Source organism: Schistocerca piceifrons, chromosome 6 (genome assembly GCF_021461385.2).
Source record: "Schistocerca piceifrons isolate TAMUIC-IGC-003096 chromosome 6, iqSchPice1.1, whole genome shotgun sequence".
Lineage (NCBI taxonomy): Eukaryota > Metazoa > Arthropoda > Insecta > Orthoptera > Acrididae > Schistocerca > Schistocerca piceifrons.
In genome coordinates this window covers 80,037,163-80,056,693 of record NC_060143.1, presented here as the reverse complement: position 1 = coordinate 80,056,693, position 19,531 = coordinate 80,037,163, and the positions used below count along the sequence as shown (strand labels likewise).

General features: G+C 44.8%; 1 protein-coding gene across 2 annotated transcripts in view; it reads right to left on the bottom strand.

Moving 5' to 3' along the window:
• The window catches only part of LOC124802624 (DDB1- and CUL4-associated factor 8-like), a 136,876-nt gene that overhangs the window by 22,283 nt on the left and 95,062 nt on the right, over positions 1 to 19,531 (bottom strand). For both annotated transcript variants that reach the window (XM_047263513.1, XM_047263514.1), the window contains exons 8-9: positions 17,758 to 17,888; positions 14,916 to 15,035 (exon numbers count right to left, since the gene is read on the bottom strand). In XM_047263513.1, the coding sequence (XP_047119469.1) occupies positions 14,916 to 15,035; positions 17,758 to 17,888 (251 nt within the window). The remainder of the gene's footprint in view (positions 1 to 14,915; positions 15,036 to 17,757; positions 17,889 to 19,531) is intronic.

Here is a 19,531-nt window from a genome sequence, read left to right as displayed (position 1 = left end):
CCCATCTCTCCCATAGCCCTTCCCAAATCTCCCAGAAAACCAACTGTGTTAAGGTATACTTTTAACTGAGCCCCAAGAACATTGCGTGACCACAATGAGTAATTAACCTGGCACAATGTGCAGTTCCGTGGTGTCGACTGAATAAATCTCTAATTCTCCTGGGGCCAAACTGGAGAATACTAACAAAACAAAACAAAAACGGAAGGACTTATGAGACCTCGAACATCCAAACAAAAGGGGTGGAACTGATTGAAGATATTTCCACAATTGCATTGGATATAAATCAGTCCAAGAAGTGTAAATTGTCACTGAGATGTTGGACCAGGTCAAGATCAAATCCTTGCCTGGGGTTCAAAGGAGGAAACTTCGCAAAGAACAAAAAGGAAAGGAAGGTAAAGAATGGCTTTCTAACTATAAATGAAGGAACCTAAAAGGTCTTGAACCTAAGACCTCCAAAGAAAACTGTCTCACAGTGAAGAGGGTAATCAGACCCCTTGTATCTCTTAAGATAGGGAACAGGAAAACAAGGGAGGAGTCTGATACTCCCCTTCTCTGGATAAAAAGATCCAGAAAAGGCAGACGCAAGAAACACTACTGCAGTTTTAGTATTTAGAATGGCAATTATCCAACAGGGATATTCACTGATCAAGAGGTGGAGTTTGTTTAGATAGCTCTCTTTGAGAAGATTTCAGAAGGGGGGGGGGGGGGGGGAGGAGGGGGAGGAGGAGGATTAAAGTCCAGACCCCAAATTTAGGACAGTCTACAGTCTATCTGGCCAAGGGTGCTCTAATCTTTGTCCATGAGGCGACGGTAACAGTGGACTGGTTTAAGGAAATAGTATCAAAGAAACTTCTGTGAAAGAGGTGAAGCGGCTGGTCAAGGCAGTGGCTGAGCTCTTCAAACCCACAAAGATATTGACTTGTATAGTGACACTTCTTGGAAGGATAGTCCTCACAAGACACTGAGAAATTACGGTCACAGAACCAGGTCTTGATAGAGGACTGGAGGGTAATCAATTGAAAGGTTTTATCAGATGGCCAAACCTTTCTGGAGGAAATCTGAAAAATCCCCAATGGCACTGTGAAAACAGGATCCAAAATTGTACTTAGGGTTCTCACAGGTTGCCATCAGTGTCATATACCACTAGTTCTGGAATCTCAAGCTCCTTAATGAAACTTAACCAGCATAAGGTCAACAGCACATAAATACTCAGATGCAATACTAGTTGGAGGCAATTTAACCTGCCGAGTATAAATTGGATGTCTATGGATTCACTGTGGGAGGACAGTCATGCAAAATACTTTTAAACACGTTTTCTGATAATTGTCTTGAGCAGCTAGCTCGGCAGCCCACATGCAATGGAAATGTCTTAAACCTTGTAGCTACAAATAGGCCGGACATTATCGACAATGTCAGTATAAAAATGGGAATTTGTGATCATGATACTATAGCAACTATGATTATAAAAGTTAATAAATCAGTCAAGAAGGCTAGGAGAGGGTTTCTGCTAGATGGGACAGATAATTAGTTTTTAATATCTTACTTAGTGAACTGACATCACTTAGTACCATTAAGATGGATGTAGAGGATTTATAGGCAAAGTTTAAGCAGATTTTAAATCGTGGTCTGGAGAGTTACATGCCCGGTAAGTGGATAAAGGATGAAAAGACCTACCATGGCTTAATAACAAAATCTGTAAGATGCTGAGGAAGCTGAGGCTATTGCACTCTAGGTTCAAAAAAGGACGCACAAACGGCGACAAGCAAAGATTATTAGAGATTGTATGTGAAAAGACCTGTGTGTGAAGCACATGATAACTACCACCATCACAGCTTAGGAAAATATTTGGCAGAAAATGTGAGAAAATTCTGGCCATATGTAAAATCGCTAAGTGGGTCTAAGGCTTCCATTCAGTCCCTTGTTGACTGCTCTGGTGAGGCACTTGAAGATAGCGAAACGAAAGCCAAACTTTTAAATTACACATTCAAGAAACTGTTCACACAGGAGAACGGTACAAATATACCGTCATTTAACTGTCGGACAGACTCCTGTATGGACGACAGAAATAAGCATACATAGCCTAGAGAAGCAACATAAAGATTTGGAAACAAATAAATCATGAGGTCCAGATGGAACCCCAGTTCGAATTTACAAAGAGTACTCTATGGCAATGGCCCCTTACTTAGCTTGCATTTATCCTCTCGCCAGCACAAAGTACCATGCGACTGGAAAAAAAGTGCAGGGACTTCAGTATGTAAGAATGGCAAAGGAATGCACACGCAAAATTACAGACCAATATCCCCGACTTCTGTTTGTTGCAGAATCCTTGAACACACATTCTCAGTTCAAGCATAATAAACTTTCTTGAGGCTAAGAAGCTTACGTCCTTGAATCAGCATCATTTTAGAAAGCATTGCTCGTGTGAAACTCAGCTTCTTCTTTTCTCAGATGATATACAAAGTGGAATCCAAAATTTTCGGGACTGGTGCTGCCATCTGGAAAGTAGGCATAGTATATCTTTGCACAGCTAAGTTGGTGTGCAAAGTGGCATTCAGCTGGGAAGACATGTTGCATGTCCACAGAGATTTTCGTAATACTCTGTGTTTGATGTGTGGCGATGCTACGATGGATCCGCAAACAAAACAGCACATGCATATCAAGTTCTGTGCGAATCTTGGGAAAAGTGCTACAGAGACCCTTGCAAAGATTCAACAAGTGTTTGGGGGACAGAGCATGAGCCGTACGCGTGTGTTTGAGTGGCATGCTCGGTTCAGGGCCGGCCGTACAGACGTCGAAGATGATGCTCACATTGGAAGACCTGTTAGTCGCACAATACCGGCATTGTTGCCAAACGTCAACAACTGGTTCATGCAGACCGACATCGAACCATTCTAGACCTTGCGGATGAAGCAGGTATTGGTTATGGGACATGTCAACGAATGTTGACTGATGAATTGGGCATGCATTGTGTCACAGCAAAATTTGTGCCAAGTATCTTGACTGCCGATCAGAAGACACAGCATGTTGAAGTGTGCATGGACCTTCGTCAGACAGCACCAATGATCCAACCTTCTTGTCATGGGTTACCACTGGTGACGAGAGCTGGATTTACAGTTATGAACCAGAGACAAAGCAACAATTGTCCCAGTGGAAGAGCCCGGGCTCCCCAAGACCCAAAAAAGCTTGACAGGTGAAAAGCAAAGTTATATCAAGGAAATTGTGTACAAAGAATTCATCCCACCCAACCAAACAGTGAATTCCGCATACTACTGTGACATTCTGCGACGGCTCCATGAAAACGTGCAGCGACAACGGCCCGAACTTTGGCATCAAGGGAACTGAACTGGCTGCTGCACCACGACAACGTGCCCTGTCACACCTCCTTGCTCACCAGGACCTTTTTGGCAAAAAACAACATAGCGGTTGTACCCCACCCACCATACTTGCCAGATTTGGCACCTTGCGACTTCGCGCTATATCCAAAACTGAAACTAAAGTTGAAAGGCCGTCTGTTTAACACTCTAGAGAGGATTCAAGAAGTATCGCTGGCAGTGATAAACATCCTCAAAGAACAGGACTTCCAGAAAATGTTTGACCAGTGGCAGAAGCACTGGGACCGACGTGTACATGCGGATGGGAACTACTTCGAGGGTGATGGTGACCATTAGTCCAAAAGTAAGTTTTTCAACAGATGGCAGCACCAGCCCCAAAAATTTTGGATAGCATCTCGTACTGAGAACTATGGATGAAGGGCAATAGGCAGATTCCATATTTCTAGATTTCCAGAAAGCATTTGACATGCTGTTAACAAAGGAACAAACACATGAAATAAGTTCACAGATATGTGAGTGGCTCAAAGTCTTCTTAAAAAACACAACCCAGTACATTATTCTTAACAGGTAGTGTCCATCAGACAAGGGCATCATCAAGAGTGCCCCAGGGAAATGTGATAGGACCACTGTGTTTCTCTATATACATAAATGATTTGGCAGACAGGGTGGGCAGCAGTCTGCAGTTGTTTGCTGATGATGCTGTGGTGTCTGGTAAGGTGTCAAAGTTGAGTGACTGTAGAAAGATAAGAGACAATTTAGACAAGATTTCCCATTGGCGCGATGTATGGGAGTTAGCCCTAAATGTGGAAAAGGGCAAGTTAATGCGGATGAATAGGAAGAACGAACCTGTAATGTTCAGCTACAGTGTTACTAGCATTCAGCCTGACACAGTCAAGTCATTAAAATATCTGGACATAATGTTGCAAAGGGGTTTGAGGTGGAACAAGCATGTGAAAACTGTGGTAGGGAAGGCAAATGGACAATTTCGGTTTATTGGGAGAATTTTAGAAAAGAGTGATTCACCTGTAAAGGAGACCGCATAAAGGATGCTGGTGCTAGTGTGTTTGGGATCTGTACCAGGTCGGATTGAAGGAAGACATTGAACAATTCAGAGGAGGGCTGCTAGATTTGTTACTGGTAGGTTCGAATAAAACTTGTGTGTTACGGAGATGTTTCGGGAACTCAAATGGGAATCCCTTGAGGGAAGGCAATGTTCTTTTCAGGAAACACTATTATGAAAATTTAGAGAACTGGCATTTGAAGATGACTGCCTAATGATTCTGATGCCGCCAACATACATCATGTGTAAGGACCATGAAGATAAGATACGAGAAATTAGGATTCATATGGAGGTGTACAGGCAGTCGTTTTTCCCTTGCTCTATTTGGGAGTGGAACAGGAGGGGAACTAACAACTACTGGTACAGGGTACCCTCCACCACACAGCTTACGGTGGCTTGCGGGGTATCAACGTAGATGTAGATGAGGCAGTGAAGTATGTAGAGGTCATTCTGGATATAAAACTAGAGTGGACCCCTCAAAAAGAATTTACGTTCCAAGGTAAAAGATATTCTTATGAGTACTAGAAGGGCCCGTGGTAAAAGCAGGCTCTAAACACCAGGAGCGTATACTGGATATAAACCACAGTGTTAAGACCCATAATAATTTACAGAGCTACAGTATGATAGAATAAAGTAGAACAGAAGGCAGCTGCTACAGAACTCGGCAAGATGCAGAGACTGTCCTGCTTGGCCGTAACAGGTGGAAAACGCAGCAAACCCACTGCTGAGATGGAGACCACGCTGGCCATACCCTCTTAGACATTTAAGTTACAATGGAGACAGCAGTAGCAGTAGCAGCAGCATACAGGTTAAGAGCAGCAAATAACTGGATACCTTAGGAGATCCAGTATTTCACACAAATACGGTCAATGTGGTAAACGTAGAAATGGATGGGGTAGGGCCAGTTCATAGAAGGTATATTCTAAACTAGAGAGAGCAATCTTTATAGGGAAGCTAGTCACAGTATTCCAAGCAGAAATATCCTCTATCACAGAATGCAGGGGAATTTGCATAGATGATACAAGGATTGTAGTATTACAGTTATTCCAGCAGTCGTGTTGCTCCGAAATCTGTCAGCCCTGCAATGCGGTCACAGATCATTGCTGAATGCCATGAAACACTTGTGAGGTTACGGGAATGCAGCAGGGCGAATCTGTTGTGGGTCTCTGGTCATCTGGTCACTCAGGAATTAGCGGCAGTGAAGAAGTTTGTAGACTGGACAGGTGCAAAGACTATTTATTGGACTGGATTGCTTGATTTAAAAGAGGAGGGGGGGGGGGGGGGGGGAACCAATCTCTTAGGCCATCGGTCTGATGTTCTGATTAAAATAATTCCACAAAGGGCAGGAGTAAAATAATCGAGATATACAAAACACAGCTGGAAGAAAGGAGAAAACCACAAGAATGACAGAAGGGCAACAAACACTAAAATGGACAAAATCGGTCAAGAAAACCACAGAGAGACGCAAGAAACATGTAGAAGAGATCAAAACAAGAGAGCAGATTACCATGGCTGGCTGACCATTAGAATAAAAAGGAGAAGCCAGCCACTCTGCAACACATTAAAACCTCCACCCTAAAAGCCCTAAGGTGGAGGACACAGAGGAACAAAGGACATGCGCTAAAACTTAGATCAAATGATAAAACACACCCTCACGAATAAAACGTAAAACTAAAGCGGCTGTTACACATTGTCACCCAACACCGAAGGTAGGGTGCTGGGAAAGTTAAAAGTCCGGCGCAGAGCGGCTAAAAGTGGGCAGTCCAGCAAGAGCTGGACGACCGTCATTTGTGAGCCACAGCGACACCAAGGTGCGCCCTCATGCATTAGCCACATATGGCCAGTGTGGAGCCAGCAGAGGACAACTGATTCCCTGTGAGAGGACCACATAGAAGACTTCCACACATTCGTAGTCTCCTTAATGACACGCAGTTTGTCGTGCTTACTGTTCTGCAATTCCATCTCTCAAAGCCAAAAAAACCTGCAGCGTAAGACAACGTAGGTCAGTTTCGGAGATGTCCATCTCCAGAAGCTGTTTCTGCGTAGCCTGTTTGGCCAGCCTGTTGGCAAGTTCGTTGCCTGGTATTCCATGTCCTGGGGTCCACACAAACAGCACTGTACACGGGACCGTTCCACGTCATAGATGGACTCCTGAATGGATGCTACCAAAGGATGGCGAGGGCAGCACTGGTCCATAACTTGTAGGCTGCTCAAGGAGTCAGTACATAGGAAAAATGACTCACCACAATATGAGCAGATGTGTTCAAGAGCATGAGATGTTGCCGCCAGTTCTGCAGTGAAAACACTGCAGCCACCTGGCATGACTGTTGTTCAATATGTCCTCCATGATCGTAAACCACTTCACGGCCCCAGTACATGTTGAGAATCAAGAAGAAGTGATAGTGGAGAGCCCCAGGGTTAGCGAAATCCTTAGGGCCATGAGAAAGGCCCAGAAGAAACTGCGACCTAGGTTTACACCATGGAGCTGTATGTGAATGGAACTCGAGGAGAGGTGGTAACAGGAAGGACTGCAGTTCGGAGAGAAGGGATCGCACGCAAACCGCAGTGGTTGGGAAAAAGGAGGCGGTAATTTGGATGCGCAGGAGAACTACGAACGTGTGCAACCTAACTGACGAGCTGTTGTGCACGCCTCACCTTCAATGGAGGGACTCCAGCCTCCACTAGGACACTGATCACCGGACTCATTCTAAAAGTTCCCGTCGCTAGGCGGACGCCACAGTGGTGCACTGGGTCAAGTAAACGCAATGCTGACGGCGCCACCTAACCGTAAACCAGACTCAGATAGTCAAAGTGGGATTGAACAATGGCTTTATAGAGCTGCTGTAGCATAGAGCGATCTGCACCACAGTTGGTGTTTCTCAGGTGGCGGAAGGCATTGATGTGCTGCCAGCACTTCTGCTTAAGCTGACGAAGGTGAGGTAGCCAAGTCAATCAGGCGACAATAACCTGTCCTAAGAATCGATATGTCTCCACTACAGTGAGTCAATCGTCATTAAGGTAAAGTTCTGGTTCTGGAGGAACGGTGCGATGCTGACAGAAATGTAAGACACACAACTTTGCTGCTGAAAACTGGAAGCCGTGAGCTAGAGCCCATGACTGTGCCTTGTGAATGGCTCCCTGTAGGCGCTGCTCAGCAGCACCAGTACTGGAGGAGCAGTACGAAATGCAGAAGTCATCCGCATATGAAGGAGAGACTGATGGCTCTACAGCTGTTTCTAGACCATTAATAGCCACATAAAATAGATACACTCAATACGAAACCCTGCAGAACACCATTATCCTGAATATGGGGCGGGGGGGGGGGGGGGGCACTATGAGAGGCACCAATTTGGACTCTGAAAGTACGGAGCGACAGGACGTTTTGGATAAAAATCTGGAGTGGGCCCCAGAGACCCCACTCACAATGTGGCAAGGATACGATGTCGTCACATCGTGTCGTATGCATTACCCAAGTCAAAAAAAGACGGCAACAAGATATTGGCGTCTGGAAAAGGCTGTTCGGATGACAGACTCGAGGGTCACAAGATTATCAATGGTAGAGCGACCCTGGTGGAAGCCGCCCTGCCATGGATCCATTAGGCCAAGTGATTCCAGGGCCCAACCCAAGCACCGACACACCATACGTTCCAGCAGCTTACAAAGGATGTTGATGAGGCTGATGGGCCGGTAGCTATCCACATCAAGCGGGTTTTGACTGGGTTTGAGCACCGGAATGCTGGTGCCCTACTGGCATTGCGATGGAACGAGATGCCATAGCACCAGATTCGGTTGAAGATGACAAGGAGATGTTGCTTGTTAGTCAGACAAGAGATGTTTAATCATCTGAGTGTGGATCTGATCCGGCCCAGGAGCTGTGTTGGGGAAACGTGCAAAGGTGCTGATGAGCTCCCACTGTATAAATGAGATGTTATAGGGTTCACTGTGGCATGTAGTGAATGGGGAACTTTCCTTTCCATCCACTGTTTGAGGGTGCCAAAGGGTGGGAGGTAGTTCTCCGACACGGAGGCTTGAGCACAGTACTCAGCAAAATGCTCGGCAATCACATTTGCGTCGGTAGATAACACACCATTGATGTTAATGCCAGGGACACCTGTTGGGGTCTGGTACCCAAAAAGACATCTTATTTTCGTACAGACTTGGGATGCTGATGTATGGCACCCAATGGTCAACACGTATATCTCCCAACACTCCCGTTTTCATCGTTTTATAAGCTGGTGAACGCAGGCACGGAGCCACTTACAGGCTGTTAGGTGCTCTAGGGAAGGGTGCTGTTTATGTCTCTGTAGAGCTCTGGCCGAGACGCACCATGGAGGGGTATTTGCGTGAGTGGAGAAAAGAGGTGGTAAAGGGAAGTGCTGGAGCTCAAAAAGAGCGACTGAATGCGGGCAGTCCACATCGTGGCTGCCACCGCGAGAGGTTTATCTCCATACCTGCATAAAGGAGACCATAATTAGGGTGCTGTGGGATGCAGCGAATGCAGAGCACAAAAGATATCAGCTGTTGTTGGTGGAAAACTCACAGAAGTGGAACCCCGCCTCTGTGAGAAGGCTAATCACGGGGCTTGTCTGGAAGGCACCAGTCGCAAGTCGTACCCCAGAATGGTGGATGGGGTCTAGTATCTGCAATATCGAAAGTGACGCAGAACCATGGACAGAACTCCCATAGTCGAAACGAGACTGGACCAGTGCTTTGTACAATCGCGTACAATCACAGTAAAATAGAGCAGTCTGCACCCCAGGTGGTATTGCACAAACATCGTAAGAACACTGAAATGTAACCAGCACGTCCTCTTTAGCTGGCGAAGATGAGGGAGCCATGTCAACTGGGCATCGAAGACCAGACCCAAGAAGTGATGATGTCCACCACGTCGAGAGACTGGCCATCAAGGAACAGGTCCAGATGGGGATGGACTGTATGTCAACGGCAGAAATGCACGATGCATGACTTGGCCACAGAAAACTGAAAACTATGGGAGAGAGCCCAAGATTGTGCCTGATAGATTGCCCCCTATAGATGCCATTCTGCAGCGCCCATGATGGAGGAAGCAACACAGATACAAAAATTGTCAGCATACAAAGAGGGGGACACTGTCGGCCCAGCAGCTGCCACAAGTCCATAAATGGCTAAGAGAAAGAGAGGGACGCTCAGCACAAAACCCTGTGGACCCCCATTTTCTTGCCGATGGGAAGTGCTGTAAGAGGAACCAACGTAGAGTGGCCACAGCGAAAACCACCTTGAGTCAATGACAAAAGGTCGTGGGATTCAAGGATCCAAACCAGCTGCCAACTCACCAGGTGTTCAAGGAGCTTGCAGAGGTTGTTGGTAAGGCTAATTGGACAGTAGCTATCCAGTTGAAGAGGTGGCTTCCCAAGCTTCAACACCAGAATAACAATGCTTTCCTGCCACTGGGTAGCAAATACCCCCTCACTCCACAGATGGTTGTAAAGGGTCATTATATGACGGTGGCCAGCTACCGATAAGTGTTGGAGCATTTGGTTATGTATCCCATCTGGTTCAGGAGCTGTGTTGGGACAAAGGGCGAGGGCGCTCGTGAATTCCCACTCGCTAAATGGGGCATTATAAGGCTCCAAGCAGCGAGAAATGAAAGACAAAGGCAGTTGTTCCGAGCGCTCTTTTAGGAGGAGGAATGGGGGCGGATACTGAGTCGATGCAGAGGCTTGGGCGAAGTGTTGAGCGAAATTTTCTGCTACGAAGTCCGGATGGGTAAGGACAATACCACACACAGCAATTCCTACAATGCCGGTGGGAGGACGATGGCCAAAAATTCACCTGAGTTTCACCCAGAATTTTGAAGAGGGGGTGTGTAGTCCTACAGCAGCCACATATTGTTCCCAGCAGGTACAATTCTGAAATTTGATTAGATAACAGGACCGGGTGCGGAGTCCTTTAAAGACCAGAAGGAGAGCAGAAGAAGGGTGCCGCTTGAAGAGTTGAAGAGTACAGTGGCTATCTTTTATGGCCACAGCAATTTCCGGAGTCTACCAAGGGACCATCTTCCGGCGTGGGGAACCTGAGGAAGAAGGGATTGCTGAAACAGCTGCTGAAAGGATGGCAGTAGTCAAAGTCTGAGTAGATTCATCAACACTGTTGTGAGGCAATACAGGGGGGATGGGAGCAGAGAAGAAGGCATCCCAATCAGCTTTAGATATGACCCGCCCGGGAGGGTGACGGAGCGAAAGACACTGCAAGAAGGTCAAAACAATCAGATAATGGTCGCTGTCACATAAGTCATCATGGACACCTCACTGAATGGGGAGAAGAAGGCTGGGACTGCAGATGGAGAGGTCAATGGCACATAAAGTTCCATGTGCCACACTAAAGTGTGTGGGATCGCCAGTGTTTAGTAGACAGGGGTCTAGCCCTGCCAGAACAGCTTCAACTGTCTTCCCCAGACCAGTAGTCGTGTGACTACCTTTTAGGCACTAGAAGCAGGAAGGGCAAGGGATGTGGGCAGACTGTCAGGCGGGAGGTAGAGATTACAGATTGTGATTGGAGTGACCAGATGGACCCTGATAGCAACTGCTTCCAGAGTGGTATGGAGGGAAACCCATTTACTAACAATGTCCTTGCAGACCAAGGTGCAAACACCACCAGATGCCCGCAATGGGCAAATTCGGTTCCGACTGAAACTGTGGAACGCACTAAGGGTGGGTGAGTAAGAATTGACAAAATGGGTCTCCTAGACAGCAATGCAAGCAGCAGAGTAGGAGGAAAAAGGGGTTGCAACTCCGGGAGGTGACGCAAATATCCATTACAATTCGATTGGAGGATTCTCAAGCTGGAGACCAAATGGGAAGTAAATGGACCGGAGCCAGTCACGCTGCCAAGTCACCATCTGTCACCGATAATGATGGGGTAATGTCCATACAGGTGGGGTCAGACACTGTTGGTTCATTGGCTGGAGAAGAAGAAGGCGGCACCTCAGGGAGTACCGGATGGGCCTTGCCCCTGTTCTTGTGTTTCTGTTTCTTCTCTTGTGAAGCAAGAGAGGAGCACACTGCAGTCAGGTCAGGCATGGAATTACACCTGGCAATCTTGGCACCCACTGGCCGCGGATCACATGGCCAATGTGGAGCTGCAGATCGCCTTTCTGGGGGGTGCCAGGAAGAGGAGTCCCAGGAGGGAGCTCCAGCACTGGCAACTGCTGAAGAAGGGGAGTGCATCTCTGGCAGGGGAGGGGGAGCAGCAAGAAGACATGTGTCCAAACCGTAAGCATTTAAAGCAAATCATCAGTGGTGGAATGTAAGGTTTTACATCACACTTTGACCTCCTCTGGGAGGATATTCCCCACGAATGCCAGGATAAAGGTGCCTGTATCAGTGTGATTGTTTTTAGGGCTTCGTTGTACACGGTGGATAAAACAAACTCCTCGCCACTCGAGGTTCGCACGGAGCTCCTCGTCAGTTTGGAGAAGAAGATCCCAGTGGAAAATGATGCCCTGTACCAAGTTCAAAGATTGGTGGGGTGTGACGGAGACTGGGATGTCACCGAGATGCTCACAAGCCTGCAGGGCTTCAGATTGGGCAGCAGAAGATGTCTTTACAGGCAAAGAACCAGATCGCATTTTACTTAAGGATTCGACTTCAATCGTCTCCACAAAAGAAAAAAAACGCTAGGTCGAGGCAAAACTTTCGCCATCTGTCCTGGTACAAACCAGGTACCGAGGGAAAGGTTTCAACCCAAGCCAGCGAACTTGACCCTTATCCCAGGAGGTGGCCAAGGAGGGGTAGGCCAAAGGATCAGAAGGAGTGTCATGTCTTCTATCACTCTTAGAGACGGCCACAGAATGGCCAGGATGTTGACACTCTGACCAGGGGCTCGCCCCATGCGTGCGACTCAGCCACAGCAAGGTCCATCTGGCACAGCGGCCATTGCTGGGAGTTCTGATGCCGCAAAGTGATGAGTACCGACTCCTTGGCATACACGAGGCGTTAACAGCTCAGGTACTAGCAGTGTGATCCCTGTGTTGTCAGAGGCCTCAGCCAAGTGGGTACTTAACAGCCCCACCACACGGACTGGCTACCGTGCTGGTGACCTAGCAGGAAGGGGACCAGGGTACAAGGGGAAAAGGGAGGGGAGGGGGAGAGAAGCCTGCACCGTGGAAACTAGGTTGGGAGTTTATCCTCAAATGGCTCACACTGAATAGAAAAATGGAAATGGAGGTAAAACCCCAAGGGGACCAAAAACACCACAAAGGAGATGGAAACAGCAAACTAAACAATAGCATACACCAAAAACAAAGCTGGGAGGATATTCAGGTCGATATAAAGAAGTCCAACAAGAGGGAAGGGAGGGGGTAGAGAGAAAGGAGCAAGGAGAGGGAAGGAGAGGAACAGGGACGGTAATGCAGTCTGGAAAAAGGAAGGAGACTGCAATAGCTCGGGGCCCCATGCACACCACACGTACCCACAAAAGGGACTGTGGGCCCCCTGGGAGGGAGGGGGGGGTGTAATGGAAACAGAAACATCACCCACCTTATCACAGGCGAGTAGTGCCCGTGACTAGGCAGAGGGTGCTGTTTTGATCAAGACCAACCCTGACCGCATTTTGGACAAGCCCTCCACCTCCCCAAACTTGTCTTCTAAATGCTCCACACAAAACTGATGTTTCATTGACAACAAAGATTCCCCCTCAACTCTCTTACACATTAGGTACCGGGGTGAATAAGCTTCACTGCCACCCTTAGCCTAGCAATCCACTCATGGTGTTGCCAAGGAAGGGGTGGGTGGGTGGGGGGGTGGGAAGGGGGGGGGGAATTTAGATCCGTATTTCTTATAGCACTGAAGTTAGACCTTGATCGCTTAGAGACTGCTGGTGTTTGACCACCGGCAAGAGATGTACTACGCTTCGTGGCGTGTCATCCGCCTTGATGCCACACAGTCCGACCAGGGGACCTCCCCACAGGCGCCACCCAGCTGCAGCAAAGGCAACCTGGCAGGATGGCCATTGTCGGGAGTCCCCGTTGCCCCATGGTGACACGGGCATCTACTCCTTGGCATGCATGGGGAGTTAATGGTGCAGGCATCTGCAGAGCAATCCCTGTGTGGTCAGGGGTCTACAACCAACAGGGTACATGGCGGCCCACCGCAACAGACTGGCTACCGTGCTGGATATCAGGCGTAAACGAGCTAAGAAGTCCATTATCGTCGACAACGCAGAAAGCAATACTGCACAGAGGATGGAGGAAAATGCACCCAGAAGGGTGACTTCACTCAACAACTCGAGAATGATCGTAAGTGCAGATCCAAGTCGATAAAGGATGCAAGAGGTCTCAGCACACGATGGATACTATGCATCATGTAACACGCCATTCCCCAATTGGCTCGCTCTTCAGGAAAATTTTGAAAAATGGAGGTCAAACCCTACAGGGGAGCATCACAAAGGCTGAAAGGTTTGCGACTACTTTTAGCCGCCTCTTACTACAGGTAGGAATACCTCGAGCCTATTCTAACCCCTGGACCCACAGGGAGGGGGGAGGGGGGGGGGTATTGGACTGGAGATTGTCCTCACCATCGCTAAGAATATGGTAAAATCAAAACTGCATAATTGAATCAGGAGGCAGCATGGAGAATACTGGGTTATGATTCAAAAACAAAAACATGGGAAGTTGATGATGCCAAAGCCATGTTTCAAGACAACTTACATGATCCTCAGCTAGAGCAGCAAACACATTATAATCATAGTAGACTTATGACTGGCCATGGGAACTTTAAGAAACAGCTACACACAATGGTTATAGTGGAAGAAGCCTGTAAGTGCAGACTTTATGGTGAGGAGGATGGAACACGTAATTGTCCAATGGAAAGCATTAAGAGGGCAAAAGGCATAGAATATTCAGTCCTGAAGAAATTGAGTCTAATAAACGAGTGAAAGGTTTCCTATTACTCTTTACGGGTACCAGTTAGCTTTATTAGAACCACAGGGACTGATACCACACTATAAAGTGGGCTTAATAGCACTGGTTTTTGCTTTCCTGGGCAAATCAAATAAAATGGCTAAGTCATCAGGGATTGCCAAACTGTCAATTTCTTGAACAGCTCTGTGCATCATCCTCTTATGACATTTTCTAGAACCAGATGAAGTAATAGAGGCGACAGGAGGTACCCATTCCCAGATGGTTCGAATATCCTTTCTTCAATCACAAAATCAACAAAAAATTGTAGCATATTTAATGAAAAATGTGCTGCAAGGTATCAAATGCTAGTATAAAAATATAAAACCTGTTACACAAACAGTAAGTGCAAATTTTTCAAAGAAGTGACTATGTTAAGATAGTTTAATAAGTGACATACAAAATGAGTGTTCTGAATGCGAGAAATTTTATGAAAGTATGAATGTCATACTTTGTGCAAACTGCAAGGCTGGTTCACTGAAAACGCTGTGGTTAAAGAGCAAACTTTTACTGGATACATAATTTACCATAAAGAGCATTTTTGTCCTTTCACCTTTTCACTCAAACAACTGCTGCAGTTCATACTTACAGACTTAAGACCTGTCATGGCAGGCTCTTGCTCACAAGATGGAACCCAAATCTTCACATCATCATCTAACCCACTTGTAGCAATAACTGGAATCTGAGGATGTGGCTCAAGACAATTCACCTATGTGAAGAAATAAAAGTATTATTAATTCAAAATTTGTTTGATGAAATACATTTGAACTAACTCAACTACATTTACACACGTCTAGGACCTTCATTATGTCAAATGTCATGATACAGCCAATTTTATAGAATGTTGGAGTATTACGGAAAATAAGATTTTGCATATAACAAAGGGATAGCAGATGCTGCAACTAATTTTATATAAATCCACTTCAACATAGTACTGGTTGCTGTTGCAATACACTAAATTTTTGTATTGTGATCCATGAGCAAAGGTGAACACAACAAAGACAAGTTTGTAAATGCAGAGCACATTCACTTGGATCAAGACAACGATTAGAAACCTAGAACCTTGGCAGATATATAAGACTTCTGGGATTGAAGGAAACAGTAAATATATAAAACAGACAAAGGAGACAGAAAGATTACTTAAAAAATACAACTACAGTGTAAAATTGGTAGTAAATACATATATTTCAATAAATCTTGCACTCAGATTACAAGTAATTGTCATAAATGAATATGGTTCCAGGTTGTCAGACTGGACCTAACCTGACATTTTATCTACACATCATAAGATTTAAATGCTGTTTACAATGCAGGAGATTTTGAAACCCACAGCTGACAAACAGCCTCTACTCTACATGTTAGGTAAAAATTTAGGCATCCAACTTTGGTGAAATGAATGCTCAATTGATAGTAGTGGTTTGCCCTTACCTCTATGAGGGATATCTGGCGAAACAAATTTGTGACTGAAGTGTTAAAAGATAAAAGGAGGTATATGAAATGGAGAATTTAAGAACGCGCACATCAAATATGTCACAATGCATAAGTTACTCTTCCCAAAAAGCAGTAAAAAAAGGTGCCAAGGCATTATGCCTCCAAATGCAGAACACGTTGGCTTTAGCAGCAACAATACTTTTGCCCAATTCTAAGGTGTATATATCACACAAAACATTTCATACAATAAAGTAATATTGTTTAAAAATAGTCCAGTGTGTCACAGGTCTAATTTTAACTCACCTAAAACAATCTGAAAAAATGGCCACATACATGTTTTTCCTGGAAAGTAGACACTTCTAATAATTCCACCAAAGAAACTCATACTTCTGAAACCTTTATCTGACAGATATTGTGCAGCTACTGTTCCTCTGTGTGGGAGCTTTGCTGTTCAGGATTGACTGATGGTACAGAAAAAGTTCACCAACACAAAATAATAATAATAATAATAATAATAATAATAATAATAATAATAATAATAATAATAGTAATAAATCTGTGCAACTGGATACAGATTTATTTTCAGAGTGAGAGCAAAATGACTGTTCATAAAATTCCAAGAAACCATCTTCCAGTGGGACTCAAGGAAGATATTACTCCTTGTCACATATGCATCACTTGATAAGCAAAAGTCTAAATTTCTGTTGAGTTCATACAGACTTATGAAGCAATCTTCCATCTTACACACTATTTGTCAATGGAACCAAAAGCACGAGGAATGCTACTACTAATACTGGCATGGTACAGTGCATTAACAGTCCCATAAGATGGTCTACTTGTGCATCTCGCCCCCCCCCCCCCTCCCCCTCCTGCTGCTGGTGCCTGACTGAGCTGCCATTCCTTTTTAACTTTCCCCAATCTCTCCCTCTCTCCTCCCCTGTAGACAATGACCTAATAGTTACAGAAACTATGACTGCATTGTCAAGTGTACTTTTATGTGTGTTTATCAGTAATACCAAACATTTTGCTTCTTGAAACTTCCTGTCAGATTAAAACTGTGCCGGACCGAGACTCGAACTCAGGGCCTTTGCCTTTCGCGGGCAAGTGGTAGAGCGAAAGGCAAAGGTCCCGAGTTCGAGTCTCGGTCCGGCACACAGTTTTAATGTGCCAGGAAGTTTCATATCAGTGCACACTCCGCTGCAGAGTGAAAATCTCATTCTGGAAACATCCCCCAGGCTGCGGCTAAGCCATGTCTCCGCAATATCCTTTCTTTCAGGAGTGCTAGTTCTGCAAGGTTCGCAGGAGAGCTTCTGTAAAGTTTGGAAGGTAGGAGACGAGGTACTGGCAGAAGTAAAGCTGTGAGGACGGGGCGTGAGTCGTGCTTTGGTAGAGCACTTGCCCGCGAAAGGCAAAGGTCCCGAGTTTGAGTCTCGGTCCGGCACACAGTTTTAATCTGCCAGGAAGTTTCATATCAGCGCACACTCGGCTGCAGAGTGAAAGTCTCATTTTGCTTCTTAATGGTAAGCACTAGCTAGCAGTTTTATCTCAGTTAATTAGTTTAAATGCAGGTGTACTTTCACCATTTAAATCCATTGATCAGACTCTCAATCTGCTTAATAACTAAGAATTGCCATTAACTTTTTTGCCCTCCAAATTCCAGCAGACTTTTTTTCTGAGGGTGATTTGAATGTACTTATGTGCAACTAAAGTGATCATATCACTAACAGTTTACTGAACTATGACACAGAGGCAGGTTGACTGACTGTTACTGTATGGTGCAAAAGGGAAGTAAGTGCCCACCCAATTTTCCAGAAATAATAATGATGAATTACTGGTGCCATCTATATGATTATCTGTGAACCAAATATCAATTTGTCAATTGGATTGTAAATATTTTCTACATTTTTATTTCACTTTTAGAAACTATTCAGGCACAACATTAATTAAAAGCAAACTTTTATTACATTTCTTCCTGGTTATTGTAAAGAGGCAGCACTCACCACACCATTTTCATCTCCACGCATCCATTGTACAATTGCCTCTGTATGCTTCTCCCAGAAATAAATATTTCCACAGTCCGATCCAGAGACCACAAATTCGCTTCGAGGTCCGAAGAAACCAACACCTTTCACTGGAACAAACATCATTATTGCCTAGAGAAGCATGTTTCTAATTTGTTATATTTCTAATCCCCAGTTTTTACTTTGGGCACATATACAATCAAAATCCACGACATTACATTCATGTCAACTTAATTTTATTTGCCCTACTCATGCAACACAACAAAGGTGTTAACTCTCAAGTACCTTACTGCTTCCAATATATTAACTGTTTTAGTAGCAACCCACTAATGAGAAATTTACCTGCTTTGAAACAAAAAGAATCACTTCCAAAATCATGCACAGTAAAAATCTACCCTATTTCCTTAGCTTCCTTTTTATAATGCTGGGAATTGGAGTATAAAAAACTGTGGACTCTTATTGAAAATTACTGTTTGAATTTGGTGAATTTCACAGAATCAGTTAGGTACAACAGAAATCTGCTGAAAGCATGATTCTTATTCTGAACTGAGCAGTTGCCTGAGAAAATATAAGGCTCAGTGAATTCTTGTGGCACTCTCTTAGAAGTACAAACTGCCCACCTATAACACAATGCATATAAACTGTGCTGATGACAAAGACAACAATGTACAACAGTCAAAACAATTGGACCATTTTTTTGTGAAAATTACGTGTAATGCTGTCTGAAGGTCTGACCAGAAAATTTTAAATGATGTGCAGTAAGTGAAAGTGCTACTATTTAAGCTTTATTTTCAAAGGGGCTTGGTTCACAACTGATGGCTCGTTACTTTGAAGAGGACTTGAGTCATTGACTGATGCTTCAATAAAAATAACACTGTTTTTCCGAATCGTACAGAATATACACTAACTGATAGACTGATACTCCTTTAATGTCAGTTTGTGCAGTTACAAACGTAGTATCCAAAGCAACAGCAAACTCATGATCTCCAAATTAAAGACTGCTGCCCTTCTGAAAATATGGGATTTACTTATGAAAAATACTCACCTTACATCATCTACATGTACATGACCACTCCCTAATTCACACTTCAGTGCCCAGCAGAGGGTTCACTGAACCACTTGCACACTATTTCTCTACCATTCCACACTAACATCATGCGGGAATAGCAAACACTTAAATATATCCATGAAAGCTCTGGTTTCTCTTATGATGAACATTACTCTCTACATAGGCAGAGGTCAACATAATATTTTTTGATTTGGAGGAGAAAGCTGGTAACCAAAATTTTGTGAAAAGATCAATCTGCAATGAAAAAGACCTTTGTTTTAATGATTGCCACTCCAGCTCTCCCCTATTTCAAGATAATACAAAAGGAGCTGTCCTCCTTTGAACTATTTCGATGCCCTTTGCCAAGCCTGTCTGCTAAGGATCTCGTACTGCATAACAATACTCCACAAGAGGATGGCCAAGGGTAGCATAGGCAGTCTATGTAGTAGAGCTGTTGTGTCTTCTGAATATTCTGCCAATAAAAACACTGTCTTTGTATAGCTTTGCCCACAACATTTTCTACATGACAGTTCCCATGCAAGTTGTTCATAATAGTAATTTTTAGGTGTTTTGACTCAATTTGACAGCCTTTAGATTGGTGTGACTTACCACATAACCAAAATTTAACCAATTCTTCTTATCACTCTTGTAGATGGCTAAATTCACACTTTTGATTATTCAGAGTCAATTGCCACTTTTGGCACT